The sequence below is a fragment of the Hippoglossus stenolepis genome, chromosome 11 (assembly GCF_022539355.2).
Source record: "Hippoglossus stenolepis isolate QCI-W04-F060 chromosome 11, HSTE1.2, whole genome shotgun sequence".
Taxonomy (NCBI): Eukaryota; Metazoa; Chordata; class Actinopteri; order Pleuronectiformes; family Pleuronectidae; genus Hippoglossus; species Hippoglossus stenolepis.
This window is the reverse complement of record NC_061493.1, coordinates 17,290,661-17,310,655: the sequence shown is the minus strand read 5'-3', so window position 1 is coordinate 17,310,655 and position 19,995 is coordinate 17,290,661. Positions and strand designations below refer to the sequence as shown.

Below are 19,995 nucleotides of genomic sequence, written 5' to 3'. Positions count from 1 at the left end.
CCTTAAATGTGCCTGATATTTTTCCTCAATATCCATAATACAATTATTTCTCGAAAGTTCAGCACATAAATTGAATGAGTTCTTCTTTGCCAGATACTGCATCCTTTCACCGGGTTTTGTGGAAATGCGGTGGGTTGTCTTTGTGTAGTGTTGCTTACAAACAAACAGACGGGGCTGAAAACATAACCTCCTTGGCGCAGGTAGTTAAACTAATCGCAGACTTGGCCGTTACACATACAGTATCAGCCTGGATGGTGTAACTGTGAGCTCTGTCTGTGTTTTGGAAAAACTGGACGCAGAGTGATGCGTCATCGTGGTGACGGCTTGTGTCTCCACTGTCTCGTCCTCGCACACAGCACTCGTGTGCCTGTTGGACTAGTTGCTCTGTGGCTGGTGCACTGCAGGCGTCAGCAGGTAAATCCCTCCTTTTATTATTGCTATTTTATATAACTATCTTAACTTTACCTCAAAATGTGGGGATTTTATTCTCAGTTATATATATATTTTCTAGAAAGGAGTATTTAATAGTATTTAAAATGTAAAAACCTGTTGTTGGTATTTTAAATATAAACTTGTCTCTTTCCTGCTCGCTGTGGCAGGCAGGGTTGCCACAAAATGACTAAATGACACCGAAAAACTCTTCTTGGCACTTTAGAGCTGTAGTTGCTTATTTTGATTCATTCAGTTTGCATGACAGTATGTTGGTGAAGACAGAATGACATCCGCAGACTTGTGCAGGAGAACCAGTTTGATAAACATCAGAATGACTGGAATGGCTAAATCCCTTCACCTCCCCCTTGGCAAAATTCTAAAGTATGAGGAACCTTTAACAATAAAAGAAGACAAGCACAACCAAAACTGTACTACTCTTCTCTTCTGCACTGCACTCAGTATAATGGAGGACTCTCAGCCCCTGAGGTCAGAGGGGAGGAGGCAGAACGACCACTGCAGATGGAGCGCTGACAATCTGGAGTCCAAGGTGGTGGAAGATTTCAGGCGAAGGCTCAAGTACTTCTTCATGAACCCCTGTGAGAAATACAGAGCCAGGGGCCGCAAACCGTGGAAGCTGATGTTGCAAATAGTGAAAATTGCCATTATCACAATCCAGGTAGCGTTTAAAATCCTTTATATTTCACACAGAATGAATACACACATTATTGTAGTCTTTTTTAATTTTTTTTCCTGATCAGTTAGTGTCTTTTGGCCTGAGCAACGAGATGATGGTCACATTCAAAGATGAGAATCTCATGGCCTTCAGACATCTGTTCCTCAAAGGATACAAAGATCACCGGCTTGGAGGCTACGCACTTTACACGAAATCGGACGTTTATGATCACATCTACTACATCATCAACCGGGTACTGAAAATTTTGATAAATATTGTGTCACATGGAAAGGTCATGGCAAGGAAAACATGTATGTGATGCCTTTCCTCAATTTGTCTTTTCAGTATATCAGTCTCCAAAACCTGACCGTAGGTAATCTTGCCTACGAAAGGGTTGACGGGGAGAACACTCCCCTGTCTCTCTGTCAAGAATTTTACAGAAACAGCAGCATTGATCCTGGAAATGAGACCTTCGACATTGATCCACATATTGATAAAGGTACCAAAGCACAAAACCGCTACGAAAAGACAACAAAAAACATTTATTGAGAGTGTTTATTTAATCTCAGCAGCTACAATGGGTTGTGTCCATATTGTTTTTGAATAGAATGTATTTATAGAAGCTGATTCATGGCGACAATGGAACATAATCCCACTGTGAATTTAATTGTGACTCAGTAAAAAGAGGAAGCTCGTGCATAGTGGAATCAGAGGTTTGAATGTGGAATAGTTCCCCTGCAGAACAATATTAAATGTACCTAAGAGATGTCAAAATGATTAGTTGGTTTAAAATGAGGGTCGGTATCGAAACTGGACCTCTCTGTTAGGATGCATGGATCCAATGCCCCATCGGCTGAAGTCGAATTCAGGTATCTTCTCCTCAGGATTCTTCAGCTCAATCTCGAAGTAGGCCAACACCAGGAAAACAAACTGCTTCATCTCATTAGAGGCAAAGAAACGCCCGGGACACATGGAGACCCCAGCACCCCAGGGCATGTTGTAAAACTTCACCTTCTGCCCATTCTTGTAAAAGTCAGTTTTCTTGCTCCCGTCAGGATTCAGAAAGCGGTCATATTTGAATGAATGTGGGTCAGGGTGGATCTCTGGGTCAGTTTGAACAGTACAATAAGGAAACATAGCCATTCTGTCACCTTTGCGTATGAAATATTCACGCCCATCTGCCATCTTGAGGGTCATATCCTGGAGCACAGCTCTGTTGAGGACAGGTGCAACACAGAGTCGGAGGGTCTCTTCCAAAGCACTGTCCAGGATGGGTGTTTTCTTCAGCATTTCATAGGTCAGGTTGATAGAAGGGCCACCACGTCTGACTTCCTGCCCTGATTCCTTCAGAACCTTGTCAATCTCTTCCTTCACTGCTCTCATGGCTTCTGGGTGTTTCATGAGGAAGAGGAGCAGCCAGAATCCAGTGGGCCCTGTGTTGCCCTGAGAGGCCCAAAGAAGCATGAACATGTATCTGCTTATCATTGACTCCTTCATACCCGTCTCCTCTCGATACTGGTACCTCTCCCAGATCCAGCCACTGATGTCGTTCTTCATCGTCGTCTTCTGCACCGACAGAGTGTTCCAGAATAGTTCCAACAGCCTCTTTGTTTCCAACCTTTCCCTCGGTGAGAGGATCCCGTAAGCCAGGTTGGGGAACAGTTTGTCATATTTACGAAACTCTTTAAACAAGGCTTCAGATTCCGCTCTGTCTTTCTCTTTGGCTTTCTCCTCACTTTCTTCTGACTTGGGAGATGCATTGCCATACAGAGATAAGTAGCCGGCCCTGAAAAGGATATTGTAGCTGTACCTAAACAGTCCATCTTCCTTCCAGCTGCTTTGGTCTGCTGCTGAGCCGATTTCATGAGACATCAGATTCTGCAAATTATCCATCATAGCTTGTGTCAATACCTTCAGGCCGTCCGCCTTGAGGTGCTTGTTGTTGGAGACCTGGAGAAAAGTGTGGTCATCCCCCTCTGCCACATATCCAAACACTCTGCGCACCACATGTTTAGTAACCAGTCTGAAGTCCACTTTTTCTCGACTCTCCTTAACAAATGCCCCAAACGACAGAGGATCCAGAAGGAATGTGAAATAAAACCCTCCCAGCTGCACTGTGAACACATCGCCGTGTTTTTGCTTCATCTTCTCGATGAATTTTAATGTGTTCCTGCGAAACTCAAAGACATGACCCAGCCAAGGGATGAGCCCCTTATCCAAAGGGGGTTCTCCTGGTCGGTGCTGTCGAAACACACCAAGTAGGTAGAGTCCTCCAATCAAACAGGAGAGTAAACCAAGAAGGAGAGGTAGCAGCAGTCCCATGACTGATTCCTGTAACAGACACAGAGTGATTAGGAGTTAAGCTCCACATCCCGCATTATGTAGAGAAATTCTGCTCCGCCCTTTCGTGTGGTGTCAGTTTTGGTCTTCAGGGGATTGCATAATCAGTGGACAAACAATTTAACACATAACTGTTGTGTTAACAGAGTGAGAAGAAGGTTAGCCAGACTGGGTCCAAACAACCAACCCTATCCTGTTGTGGATTTGTGGTGAAAATAAACACAAATATTCAAGAGTTTCTGTGCCGATGGTGCACAACCAGTTAGATGTGATCAAGGTTCATAGAAGACAACTACTTTAGATCATACTTTCACTGTGTAACATTCACCATGAAGTAATCAGTGAATCATGAATTTCTTCGGAGGATCAATACAGGCACATCTTATATTATCTCGTTTGTTCAATGAAATGTGTAGGCCTACCATGTGTCCACAACTTAACTTGGAGCAGTTGCTGATAACACAATAAACAAGTAAAGATACACACACCAACCAACCAACGTAACAGAATAAAAGAAATAAAAACATATACGTCCACCCACCCACATTAACGCAGAAAGCAAGACAATATTAAAAGTGAGTAGGGCTGGGCAGTTAACTGAAAATGTATTGAAACCAATATTTATAACTTCCCATCGACTCAATATTGCTCATGTCTGTTAATTCAGTTAATACTTTCCCCAATGCGTGCATTCACGAAACTGTGTTCTACGTTCCGTGCCATATCACCCTGCTGCATGTCCTACCTCCTCACAAGCAGTGCCTTAGGGTCTTTAAAGGGTCCCTGAGTCTGGTGCATTTAGTTTTTGACACAACAAACTCACCAGTTGTTTAAATATTTACTCAGGATAACAAACATCATATGTAAAGTTGCATTAGCAATTTCAATTTCAATTTCGGTCACCAAGACATTTGAAATGAGGACACCCCATAAAGAGGTTAAGATAAGATGAGAAAGATAAAATAATAATAATTTAGAGCACCTGATAATTAAGCAGCAATTTAGTTCATAATCCTGCAAAGACAGTTCATGATCACGTTTAATATTTGAAAAAAGTTAACGTGTTATAGTAATACCATAAGGCCATTTACGACAACCTACCACAGACAGAGGCCATTACAAAAGTGTAATAACAGTGATGCAAGAGGGGATATTAATAATCATAATCGTAATAATAGTAATCAGCAACATTTTTGTTTTATTTGCTCCTCATTATGTATCTTCCCAAATCATGTTTGCAGGTATCTATCACATCACTGCTGAATATTGAATATGTGCATCTAGTGAGATGTGTCATTCAGCATCGGCTACATAGGCTTGAAATTAATCTCTCCAACAAAATAGTTAAACATGCATTAAAACACATCAAATTTAAAACCCACACCATTGTGGGATTATCACTGCCCCAAAATTAAAGGTAAATTCAATGTAAAACAACAGAAATATATTTAAAGCTTAAAGAGATATTCAGAATCATCAATGTTTTGACAGAGATGTCAAAATGATTGGTTGGTTTAAAGTGATGGTCGGTATCGAAACTGGACCTCTCTGTTAGGCTGCATGGATCCAATGCCCCATCGGCTGTGGTCGATTTCAGGTATCTTCTCCTCAGGGTTCTTCAGGTCAATCTCTAAGTAGGCCAACACCAGGAAAACAAACAGCTTCATCTCATTATAGGCAAAGAACGCCCGGGACACATGGAGGCCCCAGAACCCCGGGCATGGTGTAAAACTTTGAAAAGCAGTGCCTTAGGGTCTTTAAAGGTCCCTGAGTCTGGTGCATTTAGTTTTTGACACAACAAACTCACCAGTTGTTTAAATATTTACTCAGGATAACAAACATCATATGTAAAGCTGCATTAGCAATTTCGACCCCTCGGGGGATCCGCACTGGTCAACAAGACATTTGAAATGAGGACACCCCATTAAGAGGTTAAGATAAGATGAGAAATATAAAATAATAATAATTTAGAGCACCTGATAATCAAGCAGCAATTTAGTTAATAATCCTGCAAAGACAGTTCATGATCACGTTTAATATTTGTCTCACAGCTGGAGGCAAACATCCAGTGAAAGTTTGTTTTCTCTTATATTGTTGTTCTGATGTGTCATTGTCACAAGTTGTTAAATGATTTACAGATACTGTATTTTAACTGTCCCTTACCCCCTAAGCCTAACGGAAATGTTCTGATTAAGTCGTATTAAATGTAACACACCAACCCTGCTGTCTGCACAACTCAGAACTATGGAGCTGTAAATATGATGGTACCCCACCCCTGTACATTTTCTAGACCCTCATGATGTCATGCACTTACTTTAATCGCCAAAACAATAAAATAAAGTTTTAAAATGTATAAATAAATGGAAGACACCCAACCCTTATGTTAAGCTGTAGAGTTAACTCACTGTACAACCCTGACTGTTATAACGGCTGGATGGGTTGTGTGATGTGGCAGCAACATATTTATTGTATCCTTATAAAAATAAAACAAAATTATAAAGGAATCTTTATGACAATGGTCATTGAGCAGTTACACGTGCTTTGGTCTCTGCGACTATAGCACCACCTACTGGTTCATACATCTCACTGGAAAACAAAGCAGCAGTTGCATCAGTTAAACCTTCAACCTGTTTATTGACAGATAAAAGGTTTATTGAATTTGAACTAAACAGCTTTTTAATGTTAAATTAAAGATGTTAATTCAAGTCACAACTGGCTGTATAACCTGTGTATTTAATCTCAGCAGCTACAATGGGTTGTGTCCAAATTGTTTTTGAATAGAATGTATTTATAGAAGCTGATTCATGGCGACAATGGAACATAATAACACTGTGGATTTAATTGTGACTCAGTGAAAAGAGGAAGTGCGTGCATAGTGGAATCAGAGGTTTGAATGTGGAATAGTTCCCCTGCAGAACAATATTAAATGTACCAAACAGGTTGTCTGTATTTCCTCCTCACAGACTGTACGTCCATTTACCCCGTGCAGACGCTTGACAACAGCAGTTCGCTCACACACTTCAACTTCTCCTTAGACTTCAAAAGGTGACTAAACTGAAAATACAGGTTTCATGCCAGGTGATGAGTGCTGCCTGTTAATACGTGTGTGTGTGTGTGTGTGTGTGTGTGTGTGTTTGTGTGTCTAGGCTGCTATCAGTGAACATCTATCTAACACTGAAAACCATCAATCTGCAGACTGTGCGGCACCAGGAGCTTCCAGACTGTTATGACTTTCATATAATGGTTGGTGACAACGTTTGAAAACTGCCACACCCTGATTTGAGCTTTTAGGTTTGTTTATCAAGCAGTTGTTAGCTACATCGCATTTTTAAACATTTGCATAAAAACGTTGATTATGTTGTTGTAATATGACTGCTCCCTCAAATGCCTTGATTGCCCCCTGGTGGCCGGCTTCATAAATCTGGCCTCTGCTACGTTGGACCAAACCAAAAGTCAAAGTACACGTCTAATAAATAAATTTGGCTCAAAAAATGTTTCATTTTTAGATAGTTCTTATTTTGGATGCTATAAAAACCAGGGTGAAGCGTAATAATTGACAGCTGAGACTGACTTGCGATTAGTCAAGTGTGCTGGTATTGACGGAATCCTCCCATTTGCTACTGTGCAGACTGTGGTTTCAAATGGGCAAGATGGCGCCGTTCATATCTAGAACTTCTTTCTGGATTGTAGGAGGAAGTAGAGACATGTCGTCCATCTTTATATACAGTCTATGTCTCCATGCTCGGAAAAAAAGTCACCAACAAATGACCTTAATTTTTTTTCCACAGATCATGTTTGACAACCATGCACACAGTGGAAAGATAATGGTGGATGTTGAAAACGATGTCAGAATCTATGAATGCAGAGACTGGAACGTAGAGGGCACTTGTGAGTTTTTCCAATAAATGTTTATATCTTCGCCATGTAAGAGCAATTATATAAGAAGCATCCTCTGAACTTTAAAATGTGGTTTGCATTTTCAGCTGGGAAGAACGATTATCTCCTCCTGTGGTTTGACTCTGTGGTCATCCTCGCCTGCCTCACCTCTCTCATCCTCTGCACCCGATCTGTCATCAACGGCATCCAACTCCAGATTGTAAGTTACAAATTTGAACATGTACGAGAGTTTGGTGCCTCTAGTTATCGGCGCAGTGAAAACACCAGTTGTTTCAATATTTACATTTAAGCAATTCCTTGTTTACTGTTAGCTCTATAGCTTTGAGCAAAGTCACACAACATTGAATATACATTGGAACTTGTTCCTTCCTGAAAAAAGTTAACGTGTTATAGTAATACCATAAGGCCATTTACGACAACCTACCACAGACAGAGGCCATTACAAAAGTGTAATAACAGTGATGCAAGAGGGGATATTAATAATCATAATCGTAATAATAGTAATCAGCAACATTTTTGTTTTATTTGCTCCTCATTATGTATCTTCCAAAATCATGTTTGCAGGTATCTATCACATCACTGCTGAATATTGAATATGTGCATCTAGTGAGATGTGTCATTCAGCATCGGCTACATAGGCTTGAAATTAATCTCTCCAACAAAATAGTTAAACATGCATTAAAACACATCAAATTTAAAACCCACACCATTGTGGGATTATCACTGCCCCAAAATTAAAGGTAAATTCAATGTAAAACAACAGAAATATATTTAAAGCTTAAAGAGATATTCAGAATCATCAATGTTTTGACAGAGATGTCAAAATGATTGGTTGGTTTAAAGTGATGGTCGGTATCGAAACTGGACCTCTCTGTTAGGCTGCATGGATCCAATGCCCCATCGGCTGTGGTCGATTTCAGGTATCTTCTCCTCAGGGTTCTTCAGGTCAATCTCTAAGTAGGCCAACACCAGGAAAACAAACAGCTTCATCTCATTATAGGCAAAGAAACGCCCGGGACACATGGAGGCCCCAGAACCCCGGGGCATGGTGTAAAACTTTGAAAAGCAGTGCCTTAGGGTCTTTAAAGGGTCCCTGAGTCTGGTGCATTTAGTTTTTGACACAACAAACTCACCAGTTGTTTAAATATTTACTCAGGATAACAAACATCATATGTAAAGCTGCATTAGCAATTTCGACCCCTCGGGGGATCCGCACTGGTCAACAAGACATTTGAAATGAGGACACCCCATTAAGAGGTTAAGATAAGATGAGAAATATAAAATAATAATAATTTAGAGCACCTGATAATTAAGCAGCAATTTAGTTAATAATCCTGCAAAGACAGTTCATGATCACGTTTAATATTTGTCTCACAGCTGGAGGCAAACATCCAGTGAAAGTTTGTTTTCTCCTATATTGTTGTTCTGATGTGTCATTGTCACAAGTTGTTAAATGATTTACAGCTACTGTATTTTAACTGTCCCTTACCCCCTAAGCCTAACGGAAATGTTCTGATTAAGTCGTATTAAATGTAACACACCAACCCTGCTGTCTGCACAACTCAGAACTATGGAGCTGTAAATATGATGGTACCCCACCCATGTACATTTTCTAGACCCTCATGATGTCATGCACTTACTTTCATCGTCAAAACAATAAAATAAAGTTTTAAAATGTATAAATAAATGGAAGACACCCAACCCTTATGTTAAGCTGTAGAGTTAACTCACTGTACAACCCTGACTGTTATAACGGCTAGATGGGTTGTGTGATGTGGCAGCAACATATTTATTGTATCCTTATAAAAATAAAACAAAATTATAAAGGAATCTTTATGACAATGGTCATTGAGCAGTTACACGTGCTTTGGTCTCTGCGACTATAGCACCACCTACTGGTTCATACATCTCACTGGAAAACAAAGCAGCAGTTGCATCAGTTAAACCTTCAACCTGTTTATAACAATTTTTTGTTTATAAAAGGTTAATTTAATTTGAACTAAACAGCTTTTTAATGTTAAATTAAAGATGTTAATTCGTACACAAAAGAGAGCGTGTTGTGTTTATGGTAACAAGTTTAACAAGTTTTATTTTGTATGCATTGGCATAAATGACTCTTACTGAGAATATAAATCTAATTGTTTCTGAGTCTACCAAATTTTATGGAGGCAGCCATTCAATTCTTATTTCAATTCATGACTCTAATCCATTGTCTGTGAGTTCACGGTAATAACCGCATCAATCATACATAAAATTACAGATTTACATGACATTTCTACATCTCCTCAGACTTTTTGAGTAGTTTCACAAAAGTTCTCACCGTCTTCTCCTCATCTTCTGTCCTGTGAGTGTTGCCCATCCTCTGCCTGCCTCTTCATTAATATGACATACATCTGATCATACACAGGTTCATGTACACAACAATGTGTCAATATTATATGTCACAGACTGCTGCTGCCATAGATGTGGCCACTGTTAATGATGGTAATGTCCAGCAACATAGTCCTATGTAGCATTTAGAAAATGTAGTTGAACAGTTAAAAAAAACAAAACATTAATACTGAATAGACAGACAACGACTACTATGAATATGAGTTATTCCTTGGTTTGAGTGTATTGGTTTAATTGATGTGTTTTAACAATGTGCTAATATCTCCTGTATGCAGGAGTTCAACACATTCTTCCATGCACACTACAATAAAAGTGTCACTTGTTCGGACCGCATGGAGGTTGTGAATGGCTGGTATATCCTCATCGTTGTCAGCGACACGTTGTCCATCGCTGGGTCAGTGCTCAAAATTGGAATACAAACAAAGGTTTGTTGGTGGTAAATAAAAACCTGAACAGATTAATGGTCTACTATGTAGTTTTGGAAACATTAATACATGTCTATGTTTGCAGCTTGATTAATGAAATTTACCTGGTGCTTCCTTGATATCATAATTCCGTTGTTCCCTATCCTCTGTTGCAGTTCCTGACAAACTATGATGTGTGCAGTATCCTGCTGGGAACAGCCACAATGCTCGTCTGGGTCGGTGTGATTCGTTACCTTGGTTTCTTTAAGAAATACAATGTAAGAACTTCTTCAGTGCTGCATTTTGATTTTAAACCATGCATCAGCTAGCCTGATGCTGGATCTGCCCCCGGATCTGGATCTGCAACAAATTTGAATGGGGTCCTTCCTGATCCACAACACATCCTTCCACCAAATTGTGTGGTGACCCGTCCTGTAGTATTTGTGTAATTCTGGTAATTAACAAACACAGATGAAGACTTAAACTTCTTGGCAGAGGTAATAATTGAAGACATTTTATTCCATTCTAGATCTTAATCTTAACCCTGAGAGCCGCGTTCCCAAATGTGATCCGCTTCTGCTGTTGTGCGGCCATGATCTACCTGGGCTACTGCTTCTGTGGCTGGATTGTTCTCGGGCCTTACCATGACAAGGTATAACAATCACAGTCATAACCTATGCCAAGTATTGTTTTGCTCTTTAATATCTCTCTGAAATCAATAATCAAAATATATTTTGTCCAGTTCCGGACACTCGACAGGGTCACAGAGTGCCTCTTCTCTCTCATCAACGGGGACGACATGTACGCCACCTTCCTGAGGATGCGAGACAAGAGCTACATGGTGTGGCTTTTCAGCAGACTCTACCTCTACTCCTTCATCTCGCTCTTCATCTACATGGTGCTCAGCCTGTTCATTGCTCTCATCAATGACACCTACGAGACCATCAAGGTCAGACTGAGACACTTGTCAATAATCACCATAGCACCAGTGTTGTATAGTGCTGAGCATAGATGTTATCTTTGCACTGTTCCGGCCTAATGACTGTACAAACTTTTTCTTTTTCCAGCATCACCAGCAGGACAAGGTGCCAGTGTCCCAGCTTCAGGCCTTCATAGCCGAGTGCAGGGACCAGCCTGAGTCTGGGAGGTACCAGACTGATGAGGAGCCGGCGTCCGGCTGCTGCCTGTCTCCATGCTGCTGCTTTAGATGAAGTGATGGGACGTGGCATGTGCCTTAGCCAGGTGTTGGCCAAAAGTGCAAAAGAGTATTAGGGCCAGGCATAAGGGGGAAAAAACTAAAGGAGAAGGATGGTTTTCCTTTTGCATTTTGAGAATAAAGTGGAAATGTTGAGGATAAAATCAAGTCCTTTGGTCCTTCAAATCCAGTTAGAGGAGCAGAAACTTCAGTAAAGTTTCATACTAATAGCAGTATTTTGTGGTTCATTGTGTAATGATTGATTGAAAGAATAAATATATTTTACCTCAAGTTGTGATGTTTGAGGGGAAATATTTGACTTGCATGTGTGTTATTCTTTGTGAGTGTTAAAGAGTTTTTAACTTGTTGTTAAACAGGCGTATTTCAATATTACTGCTGACCTACAACAGCAAATGAAACAATCAGGGAGAAGATTGGCTTTTTCTGTAAACAATTCTCATTGTCTGTTGTCGGGACGGATTACCGGCAAGGTCAGAGCAAAGATTTACGGCAGTCAGGCTGGAAAAGGCTATTGCCTGGTTCCATAAAACTTCGGATTACCGACCTCCCAGCTCTCTGGGCCTGGGGCCACCATAGGTAAACTCCACTGCTCTTCCATAGTGTTTCTGTCTCAGCCTGTGTGTTCGCTCGTTTGAATAGGTGATGTCAGAAATGACAGAAGCATTTATATATATATTGTATCTAAAAACGAAAGTGTCGAAGGTGCGCAGGGACGTGGTGGAGGTGACTCTTACCGCTCGCTGCCTCTTGGACGCCATCGCGTCTCATTTGCATAGATCGCCCCCTTTGCGTCCGCTCTCAGCCAATGCGCGGCTCGCATGCTGGTTGCCTAACAACGCCGCCTCCAATCAGAGGGAGGTTTGGTTTGTGGCCAGCTGAGGACTGGACTTCAAAAAACACAAGCAGCTGCTGCTGAGCTTCATCTCTGTGCTGCCGCCGCTGTCACACGTTCGAAGCAGACCGGTGGAGACCCGAGCTGCGGTTTTTCATCTGAAACACGATGACAGCTGGACCGGACGCTGCTGCTTCCGGTGTCTCTGACGAGGCAGCGTGTTGTTAATGTGTCCACTTCACCGGTAACTCGACAACACAAGGATCGGACACGTTTCACACCGCACCCGTGAGTATTAGCCTCGCTGTTATCCAGGTTAGCATGCGCTGCTAACTGTCTGTTGCTACAGTATTTAACTTAGTCGTCCGCTCCTTGTTATTATACGGACTAACGTTAGCAAACAGTTGTTTTCCACATGTAGTTGTTTTCCACATGTAGTTGTAGTCTACATGTAGTTATTATAGTCTACATGTAGTAGTAGTAGTAGTTGTTGTCTACCTGTGTTTATTATAGTCTAGATGGAGTAGTTGTTGTCTACATGTATTGTTTATAGTCTAGATGTAGTAGTAGTCTACATGTAGTTGTTGTAGTCTACATGTAGTTGTTGTAGTCTACATGTAGTAGTAGTAGTGGTCTGCATGTAGTAGAAGTAGTGGTCTACATGTAGTAGTAATAGTAGTAGTAGGAGTCTACATATAGTCATAGTAGTAGTCTACATGTAGTAGTTGTTGAATACATGTAGTAGTTGTTGAATACATGTAGTAGTAGTCGTCTACATGTAGTAGTAGTCCTTTTTAACAAACTACCACTATATAACATTAAACCCATAAAACAGACGCACACTGGACCTAATCATCACTCACCAGTCAGTGTTTACTTAGATAACAGTTGTGTTTTCTGGTTTGCTTGATAACAACATTAGGGAGTTAACTGTGCCGCACACTGACACTAAGTGGTTGTATTTATTGAACATGGCCTGAATGTTTTTCCTCTTTCGATCATCAGCACAGTGCGCTCGACAGTCCCCGAGTAGAAGTCGTAACATCACAGTACATGTTGTGGGAGTGGCAGGTGTAGATATCTGGCTCAACTTGTTTCACCACGACATGTTATATAATTATCCTGTTGTCCCAAAGTCACACAAGTCCAAATCATAGCTTCTCACGCTCTCAGATTTATTCCCTTTCTTTGTAATGGATTCTCATATTACATCCCCCAGCACACAGCTGAGGTTTAATCCTGTGTTGCTGATGCAGCGGCCCAGATTATCTGCTTTGGTCTATCTCATGGTTTGATGCTCTGTTGCAGGGCTCTGTTCCAGTGGGAGGCTCTGATCCACTGCCTGGCTGATAATCCACCTCCTGGTTGATAACTCGTCATCTCACATCCCTGTGTCCTGATGTGTCGGTGACATGGGAGAGTGGTGGACAAGTGTGCCAACAGAGACATCTATGGGTAAATTTATCTTCTCTGCATCCGGCAGGATGATATAAATACGGAATGTCCCATCAGTGATGCTTTTTATAGGATCTGCAAGAGGTGACCCATATTCATGCCCTCATTTTGGAGCAGAAACCTAATTCAAGCCTTAAAATAGTAAAAGAGTAAAATCCATCATTTCCCTGTCTATTTCCTCTTCTCTTTTAAGGAAACTATGAGATCTCAAGCATATCACATGTGACAATGTCACCCTCCAGACAGAACAACCTTGTGTCAATGTACCCCTCTCTGGCCCTGTCCAAAAGCTCCTACAATGTGATTAGTGCCTTTTGCACTGAGGATAATACCCCTCAATGCATTTTATACATCAACCAGGTAAGAAAATGCCACGGTGCACTTAATGTTTTTTTAAAAATAAAATGCATTTGTCCAGGTTCATCTTTTACATCAGTTTTGATCAATAAATGTGGTTAATTTTGCCCTTGAATGTCTGCAGGAATGTTTCACTGTAAAACCAGGACAATGACAAAAGTCCTTTCTTTCACAGGAGCTCTCCTCACTGGGCCTCTCTTCCACATGTATCGAGGCCAGCTCACCGGGGGGAGCCGTCCTGAGCACGGTGCCAGCTTTGAACGCCATGTATGAGCTGCTGCAGATTCACAGACGAAATATGGGCACTTTAGAGGAGCTGGAGAGAGAACAGCTGAAGAAATCCAGCACCTTGGAGCACATGCAGATGAACAATTCCAGACTGAAGGCATGTATGATGGAGGAGGAGAGGGGAGTCTCAGTGTTACTTTTGTAGTAGTCTAAATTCATATCTAGACAGTGTCTATTTCGTATCTCTTTTGGATCAACTGAGTTTACACACAGACTATAATCTGTATGTGTCCAGAAGTGAAGATGCAGTAAAAGATTTCTGACCACTAGTGAGCAGTAAGGAAAAAATGTACACAGGCAAAAAACAAAGACAAAGCTGTGTTCACAAATAGCTGGAATAATCTCATTTATTCTTAAAATTTAGCTATGAAAAACATGTTTCCTTATATTCAGGAGAGACACACCTCTTTTCTCCAAACTCACCAAATAAGAAGTCAAGGTTATGAGTCCCACAATGCATTGTGAAAAGTAAGGAATGCTATGAGAGGACAAATAGTTTGGATTGCAATTTTACAGCACATTTTCAGTTTTTTGAGAAAGGATGGGAAAATGGCAAATACCGTGTGTGTGTGTGTGTGTGTGTGTGTGTGTGTGTGTGTGTGTGTGTGTGTGTGTGTGTGTGTGTGTGTGTGTGTGTGTGTGTGTGTGTGTGTGTGTGTGTGTGTGTGTGTGTGTGTGTGTGTGTGTGTGTGTGTGTGTGTCTGTCTGTCTGTCTGTCTGTCTGTCTGCGTCTGTCTGTCTGTCTGTCTGTCTGTCTGTCTGTCTGAACCAACCAACCAACCAACCAACCAACCAACCAACCTTAAATGCTGCCTTATGTTTTATGAAGGGGTTTGCTCAGGAATCTACTTTCACAGCGCCAACCCTGAACTGATTGCTTCCTCTCACTGTGCTCATAAGTTGTCTATATTTCATTCCAGGATCAGCTGGAACTGTCCATAAGGGAGAAGTCGGGTCTACATGAGACGGAGAGGCAGCTTCAACTCAAAATCAAGACTTTGCAGAGCTGCTTGAAAACTGAGAAAGATGAGGTGGACCTTCTGTTTTTCCCTGTCATCAGCAACACTCAGTTATACAAAGTGTAGAAGCCTTAAAAACTCATGATTCAATGACATTGTGCAGGTTCAGAAACTCCAAAGTATCATTGCCAGCCGTGCGTCTCAGTACAATCATGATGCCAAGAGGAAAGAGCGAGAAGCTACTAAGCTAAAGGAACGGCTCGGTCAGCTACTGGTCGACAGAAAGGATAAAAAACTAGGTAAGCATAAATATACTCATCATCGAAAGGTGTATGGGATGAATTCATGGCATTCATCTTCATCTTTTAATCAAACATTTCTCAGCAACTCATGTGCTCTTCCCTATTTTAGCTCTTGATGTACTGAATTGCTTGGGACGGTCGGATGGAAAAAGGAGCCACTGGAAAACTGCAAAAGTGACCACCAGGTAGCGTGAAACTTTTTGACCCTAGAATCTGTTGAATGTTTAATGTCAGTCAGGTTAACTGTATCTGTAACTTGCTCCCTGTAGCCATGAGGGTGAGATGTACAAGTCCTTACTTAGCGACTATGAGGCGAGTCAGAAGTCCTTGATGCTAGAGAATGCTGAGCTTAAGAAAGTACTCCAGCAGATGAAGAAGGAGATGATACACATCCTGAGTCCACGCCAGTCCCGAGGAGCCACTGCTGAGGACAGCCATGAGCAGGTGTTCATATAACTTTTGTTCTAACACAAACAAAATCTGTTATGATGGTTTCCTGAGCAAATGATTCCTTTTCATTAATCATTACATGCAAACTTCACTTGTGAGCTTGTTCCTGTGTATCAGACTAAATGGGATGAGATGTTTGCATGTTGAGAATTGACCCTCTTTCTTGCTCAGGCTGATTCAGATGGGGAGGAGAAGATGGGGGACTGCAGCAGGGAAACTCTGGACCAATCCTGTGAGCATGCGAAGGAGCAGCTCACCAACAGCATCCGCCAACAGTGGCGGAAACTTAGGAGCCACATGGAGAAGTTGGACAGCCAAGGTAAACAAAGCACTGGCAAATACTCTGAAATACTGCATTATATATGTATTTTGGGGATTTATAAAACTTTATCTTTGGCTAATGTGAGGTTATTAAAACATTGGATTTTTTTTTTATGTGTAGCTGTTCATCTAGCATTTATATGCATGCTGTATATCTGGAAGAAAATGTAGTTAAACACTTGTCAATCACTGTTTTTGTTTATGAAGCAACTCAAGTTCAAAACCAACTGGAGCCCAATAAAGAGGTGATACCAAGGGAGACGCACGAGTATGAGATGGAGAAGATGAGGTGTGAAGTCCAGCAATGCAAAGAGTTCATTCATGCACAGCAACAACTCCTCCAGGTATCTATCTGCTGATTTAAATCCAGAGATGGAAAGTAAATCCGTGCAGGTTAAACATTTTCTTAGTTTTATCCCAAGAGGCTTCTCGTTACAAGTGTAAATTAAGTAATAGATTAGCACTTTAGAGAAATAAGCACATCAGTACATTATTGAATATTTTGATATTCTAAATGATGATTTTCTCTGAAATAAACGTGTGTGCATGTTTCCTCCTATGCAGCAACAACTGAACTCATCATTTGACGACGAGACCGCAGCTCTCCTCAATGACTGCTACACACTGGAGGAGAAGGAGCGTCTCAAAGAGGAGTGGAGGCTCTTTGAGGAACAGAAGAGAAACTTTGAGAGGGAGAGGAAGAACTTCACAGACGCTGCTATTCGCTTGGGGCGAGAGGTACTGAAGTCTTCTCTTCGGATGTACTACCTCAGTATTACTCAGCGTATATTGTGGGGTTTGTGATTGTGGGTTTGTGTTTCACAGAAAAAGGCCTTTGAGGAGGACCGTGCCTCTTGGCTCAAGAATCAATTTTTGAACATGACTCCCTTTATCGACCGTAGGAGATGTTCTTCGTCTGATGGTCAAAGTGCCTTATCAATCAGTAAGTCTAAGTAATTGAAAAATATACACTACCGTTCAAAAGTTTGGGGTCACTTAGAAATTTCCTTATTTTTCAAAGAAAAGCACTGTTTTTTTCAATGAAGATAACATTAAATTAATCAGAAATACACTCTATACATTGTTAATGTGGTAAATGACTATTCTAGGTGGAAACGTCTGTTTTTTAATGAAATATCTCCATAGGTGTATAGAGGCCCATTTCCAGCAACTATCACTCCAGTGTTCTAATGGTACATTGTGTTTGCTAATCGCCTTAGAAGACTAATGGATGATTAGAAAACCCTTGAAAACCCTTGTGCAATTATGTTAGCACAGCTGAAAACTGTTTTGCTGGTGAGAGAAGCTATAAAACTGGCCTTCCTTTGAGCTAGTTGAGTATCTGGAGCATCACATTTGTGGGTTCGATTATACTCTCAAAATGGCCAGAAAAAGAGAACTTTCATGTGAAACTCGCCAGTCTATTCTTGTTCTTAGAAATGAAGGCTATTCCAATGCGAGAAATTGCGAAGAAACTGAAAATTTCCTACAACGGTGTGTACTACTCCCTTCAGAGAACAGCACAAACGGGCTCTAACCAGAGTAGAAAGAGAAGGAGGCCCCGTGCACAACTCAGCAAGAAGACAAGTATATTAGAGTCTCTAGTTTGAGAAATAGACGCCTCACAGGTCCTCAACTGGCAGCTTCTTTAAATGGTACCCGCAAAACGCCAGTGTCAACGTCTACAGTGAAGAGGCGACTCCGGGATGCTGGCCTTCTAGGCAGAGTGGCAAAGAAAAGCCATATCTGAGACTGGCCAATAAAAAAAAGATTGATATGGGCAAAGAACACAGACATTGGACAGAGGAAGATTGGAAAAAAGTGTTATGGACAGACGAATCAAAGTTTGAGGTGTTTGGATCACACAGAAGAACATTTGTGAGACGCAGAACAGGTGAAAAGATGCTGGAAGAGTGCCTGACGCCATCTGTCAAGCATGGTGGAGGTAATGTGATGGTCTGGGGCTGCTTTGGTGCTGGTAAAGTGGGAGATTTGTACAAGGTAAAAGGGATTTTAAATAAGGAAGGCTATCACTCCATTTTGCAACGCCATGCCATACCCTGTGGACAGCGCTTGATTGGAGCCAATTTCCTCCTACAACAGGACAATGACCCAAAGCACACCTCCAAATTATACAAGAACTATTTAGGGAAGAAGCAGGCAGCTGGTATGCTGTCTGTAATGGAGTGGCCAGCGCAGTCACCAGATCTCAACCCCATTGAGCTGTTGTGGGAGCAGCTTGACCGTATGGTACGCAAGAAGTGCCCATCAAGCCAATCCAACTTGTGGGAGGTGCTTCAGGAAGCGTGGGGTGAAATTTCTACAGATTACCTCAACAAATTAACAGCTAGAATGCCAAAGGTCTGCAATGCTGGAATTGCTGCAAATGGAGCATTCTTTGACGAAAGCAAAGTTTGAAGAACAAAATTAATATTTCGAATAAAAATCATTATTTCTAACCTTGTCAATGTCTTGACTATATTTTCTATTCATTTTGCAACTCATTTGATAAATAAAAGTGTGAGTTTTCATGGAAAACACAAAATTGTCTGGGTGACCCCAAACTTTTGAACGGTAGTGTATATTGTATGATATGCAGAAATGAACTCTTAAGGGTGAGCTTCATCATAGTCTTTACATTTTTCAGTGCTGCTTTGGGACAGTTCAGAAAACTACAACAACAGAGGGCAGCAAAATATACAGCAATCCGTATTCTTTCGGTGTGACTCCCAATACTGTTCTTTTAGAGTTTCAGAGGACCGGAACGACAGAATTTCTTTACTTAATATTAATTGTAAACAGAAAACATTTAATAGTAGTGTTTTTTTTTAAATCTCATTGTCTCCTACGTTGCAGGAAGTGAGCCAGAGATGAGGATGTCTTCCACGAAAGCTGAACTGACCAAATCATCAACCTACGCTACATTCTCCACTCCTAAACCTACACACAGCGCTGCTGTGCCATCCACAACCGAGCTTTACCGGACACTCCGTCTAATACCAGACGGCAGGTATTATATTCTCACTTATAACCTATTATCTTCCATGTCTGGAATTTTATTTTACGGCCATTTACCAGGAATTGTTTTAAATGTTAACAACATATGAGTATCTTGTATATGCCACGAATGTCTTACGTATTAGTGTTGAAGTGACAACATGATTTTGCGGCACATTAATACAGTTGATCTCCGTATTTCTCCATTTCAGTAGCTCCAGAAATTCAAAGGGGGGCCGCAGGCAGGAGTGCAGCACCATCGAAGACGGAGATACTCGCACAAAGTCAAAACACAGAGTTCGATGTGGAGACCTGAGTATCTTCTCTCTGGGTGAAGATGAGAACAACCTCACCTAAAGAACAAACCCGTGCCTATTTTTTCTTTTTTTTGTACTGGAGTACAAATCAATCATGGCTGAAATCCATTACTACCGATGAACTCTTCAATTTTTTTGCAACATTGTTTGTTTGTTTGTTTGTTTGTTTGTTTGTTTGTTTGTTTTTTGGGTTGCTTTTTTTTATGGATGTGCACAAATTATTAATTCACCAAAGCTGATCAAACAAGAAAGCACTTTAATGAAGCTGCCACTGTTCTGTTTACTTTCTTTACAAACGGAGCAACACTGGCAATTCCACGGTGGCAGACGCGTCTCACACAAGCACATGGAGGACTGTTGTGTG

The 19,995-nt window shown here is 41.2% G+C and overlaps 3 protein-coding genes across 5 annotated transcripts; 2 read left to right on the top strand and 1 right to left on the bottom strand.

Moving 5' to 3' along the window:
• The first annotated feature begins 307 nt into the window (after positions 1–307).
• Positions 308–11,657, top strand: mcoln3a (mucolipin TRP cation channel 3a). The gene is made up of 13 exons (XM_035171325.1): positions 308–414; positions 892–1,108; positions 1,191–1,358; positions 1,451–1,604; positions 6,409–6,490; positions 6,592–6,688; positions 7,234–7,333; positions 7,429–7,541; positions 10,009–10,158; positions 10,314–10,415; positions 10,667–10,789; positions 10,880–11,086; positions 11,205–11,657. Exons 2-13 carry the CDS (start codon positions 896–898, stop codon positions 11,346–11,348), a joined length of 1,653 nt encoding a protein of 550 aa, XP_035027216.1. The 5' UTR covers positions 308–414; positions 892–895; the 3' UTR covers positions 11,349–11,657.
• On the bottom strand, positions 1,669–3,468 carry LOC118118273 (5-beta-cholestane-3-alpha,7-alpha-diol 12-alpha-hydroxylase-like). The gene has a single exon (XM_035171326.1). The coding sequence runs from the start codon at positions 3,425–3,427 to the stop codon at positions 1,892–1,894; it is 1,536 nt and encodes a 511-aa protein (XP_035027217.1). The 5' UTR covers positions 3,428–3,468; the 3' UTR covers positions 1,669–1,891.
• Positions 11,658–12,238: 581 nt separating the features above from the next.
• ssx2ipa (synovial sarcoma, X breakpoint 2 interacting protein a) lies at positions 12,239–19,988 on the top strand. 3 transcript variants are annotated; one of them, XM_035169860.2, is made up of 14 exons: positions 12,239–12,473; positions 13,507–13,640; positions 13,834–14,000; positions 14,173–14,382; positions 15,206–15,316; positions 15,408–15,543; positions 15,656–15,731; positions 15,816–15,990; positions 16,168–16,315; positions 16,525–16,661; positions 16,882–17,055; positions 17,143–17,260; positions 19,174–19,327; positions 19,527–19,988. In XM_035169860.2, exons 2-14 carry the CDS (start codon positions 13,598–13,600, stop codon positions 19,669–19,671), a joined length of 1,794 nt encoding a protein of 597 aa, XP_035025751.1. In that variant the 5' UTR covers positions 12,239–12,473; positions 13,507–13,597; the 3' UTR covers positions 19,672–19,988. The 3 variants fall into 3 exon arrangements, with proteins under 3 accessions (XP_035025751.1, XP_035025750.1, XP_035025752.1); XM_035169859.2 differs by having other exon boundaries at positions 13,494–13,640; XM_035169861.2 differs by lacking the exon at positions 12,239–12,473 and having other exon boundaries at positions 13,599–13,724.
• Positions 19,989–19,995: the final 7 nt, after the last annotated feature.

What these genes read in the sequence shown, in the direction of transcription:
- mcoln3a (XM_035171325.1), top strand. Translation starts at nt 896, where the DNA reads ATGGAGGACTCTCAGCCCCTGAGGTCAGAGGGGAGGAGGCAGAACGAC. An exon ending in CTGGAACGTAGAGGGCACTT is followed by an intron (nt 7,334 to 7,428) that starts GTGAGTTTTTCC and finishes TTGCATTTTCAG; the next exon opens with CTGGGAAGAACGATTATCTC. An exon ending in ACGGCATCCAACTCCAGATT is followed by an intron (nt 7,542 to 10,008) that starts GTAAGTTACAAA and finishes TCCTGTATGCAG; the next exon opens with GAGTTCAACACATTCTTCCA.
- ssx2ipa (XM_035169860.2), top strand. Translation starts at nt 13,598, where the DNA reads ATGGGAGAGTGGTGGACAAGTGTGCCAACAGAGACATCTATGG. An exon ending in ACTGCAAAAGTGACCACCAG is followed by an intron (nt 15,732 to 15,815) that starts GTAGCGTGAAAC and finishes TGCTCCCTGTAG; the next exon opens with CCATGAGGGTGAGATGTACA. An exon ending in TCAAAGTGCCTTATCAATCA is followed by an intron (nt 17,261 to 19,173) that starts GTAAGTCTAAGT and finishes CCTACGTTGCAG; the next exon opens with GAAGTGAGCCAGAGATGAGG.
- LOC118118273 (XM_035171326.1), bottom strand. Translation starts at nt 3,427, where the DNA reads ATGGGACTGCTGCTACCTCTCCTTCTTGGTTTACTCTCCTGTTTGATT.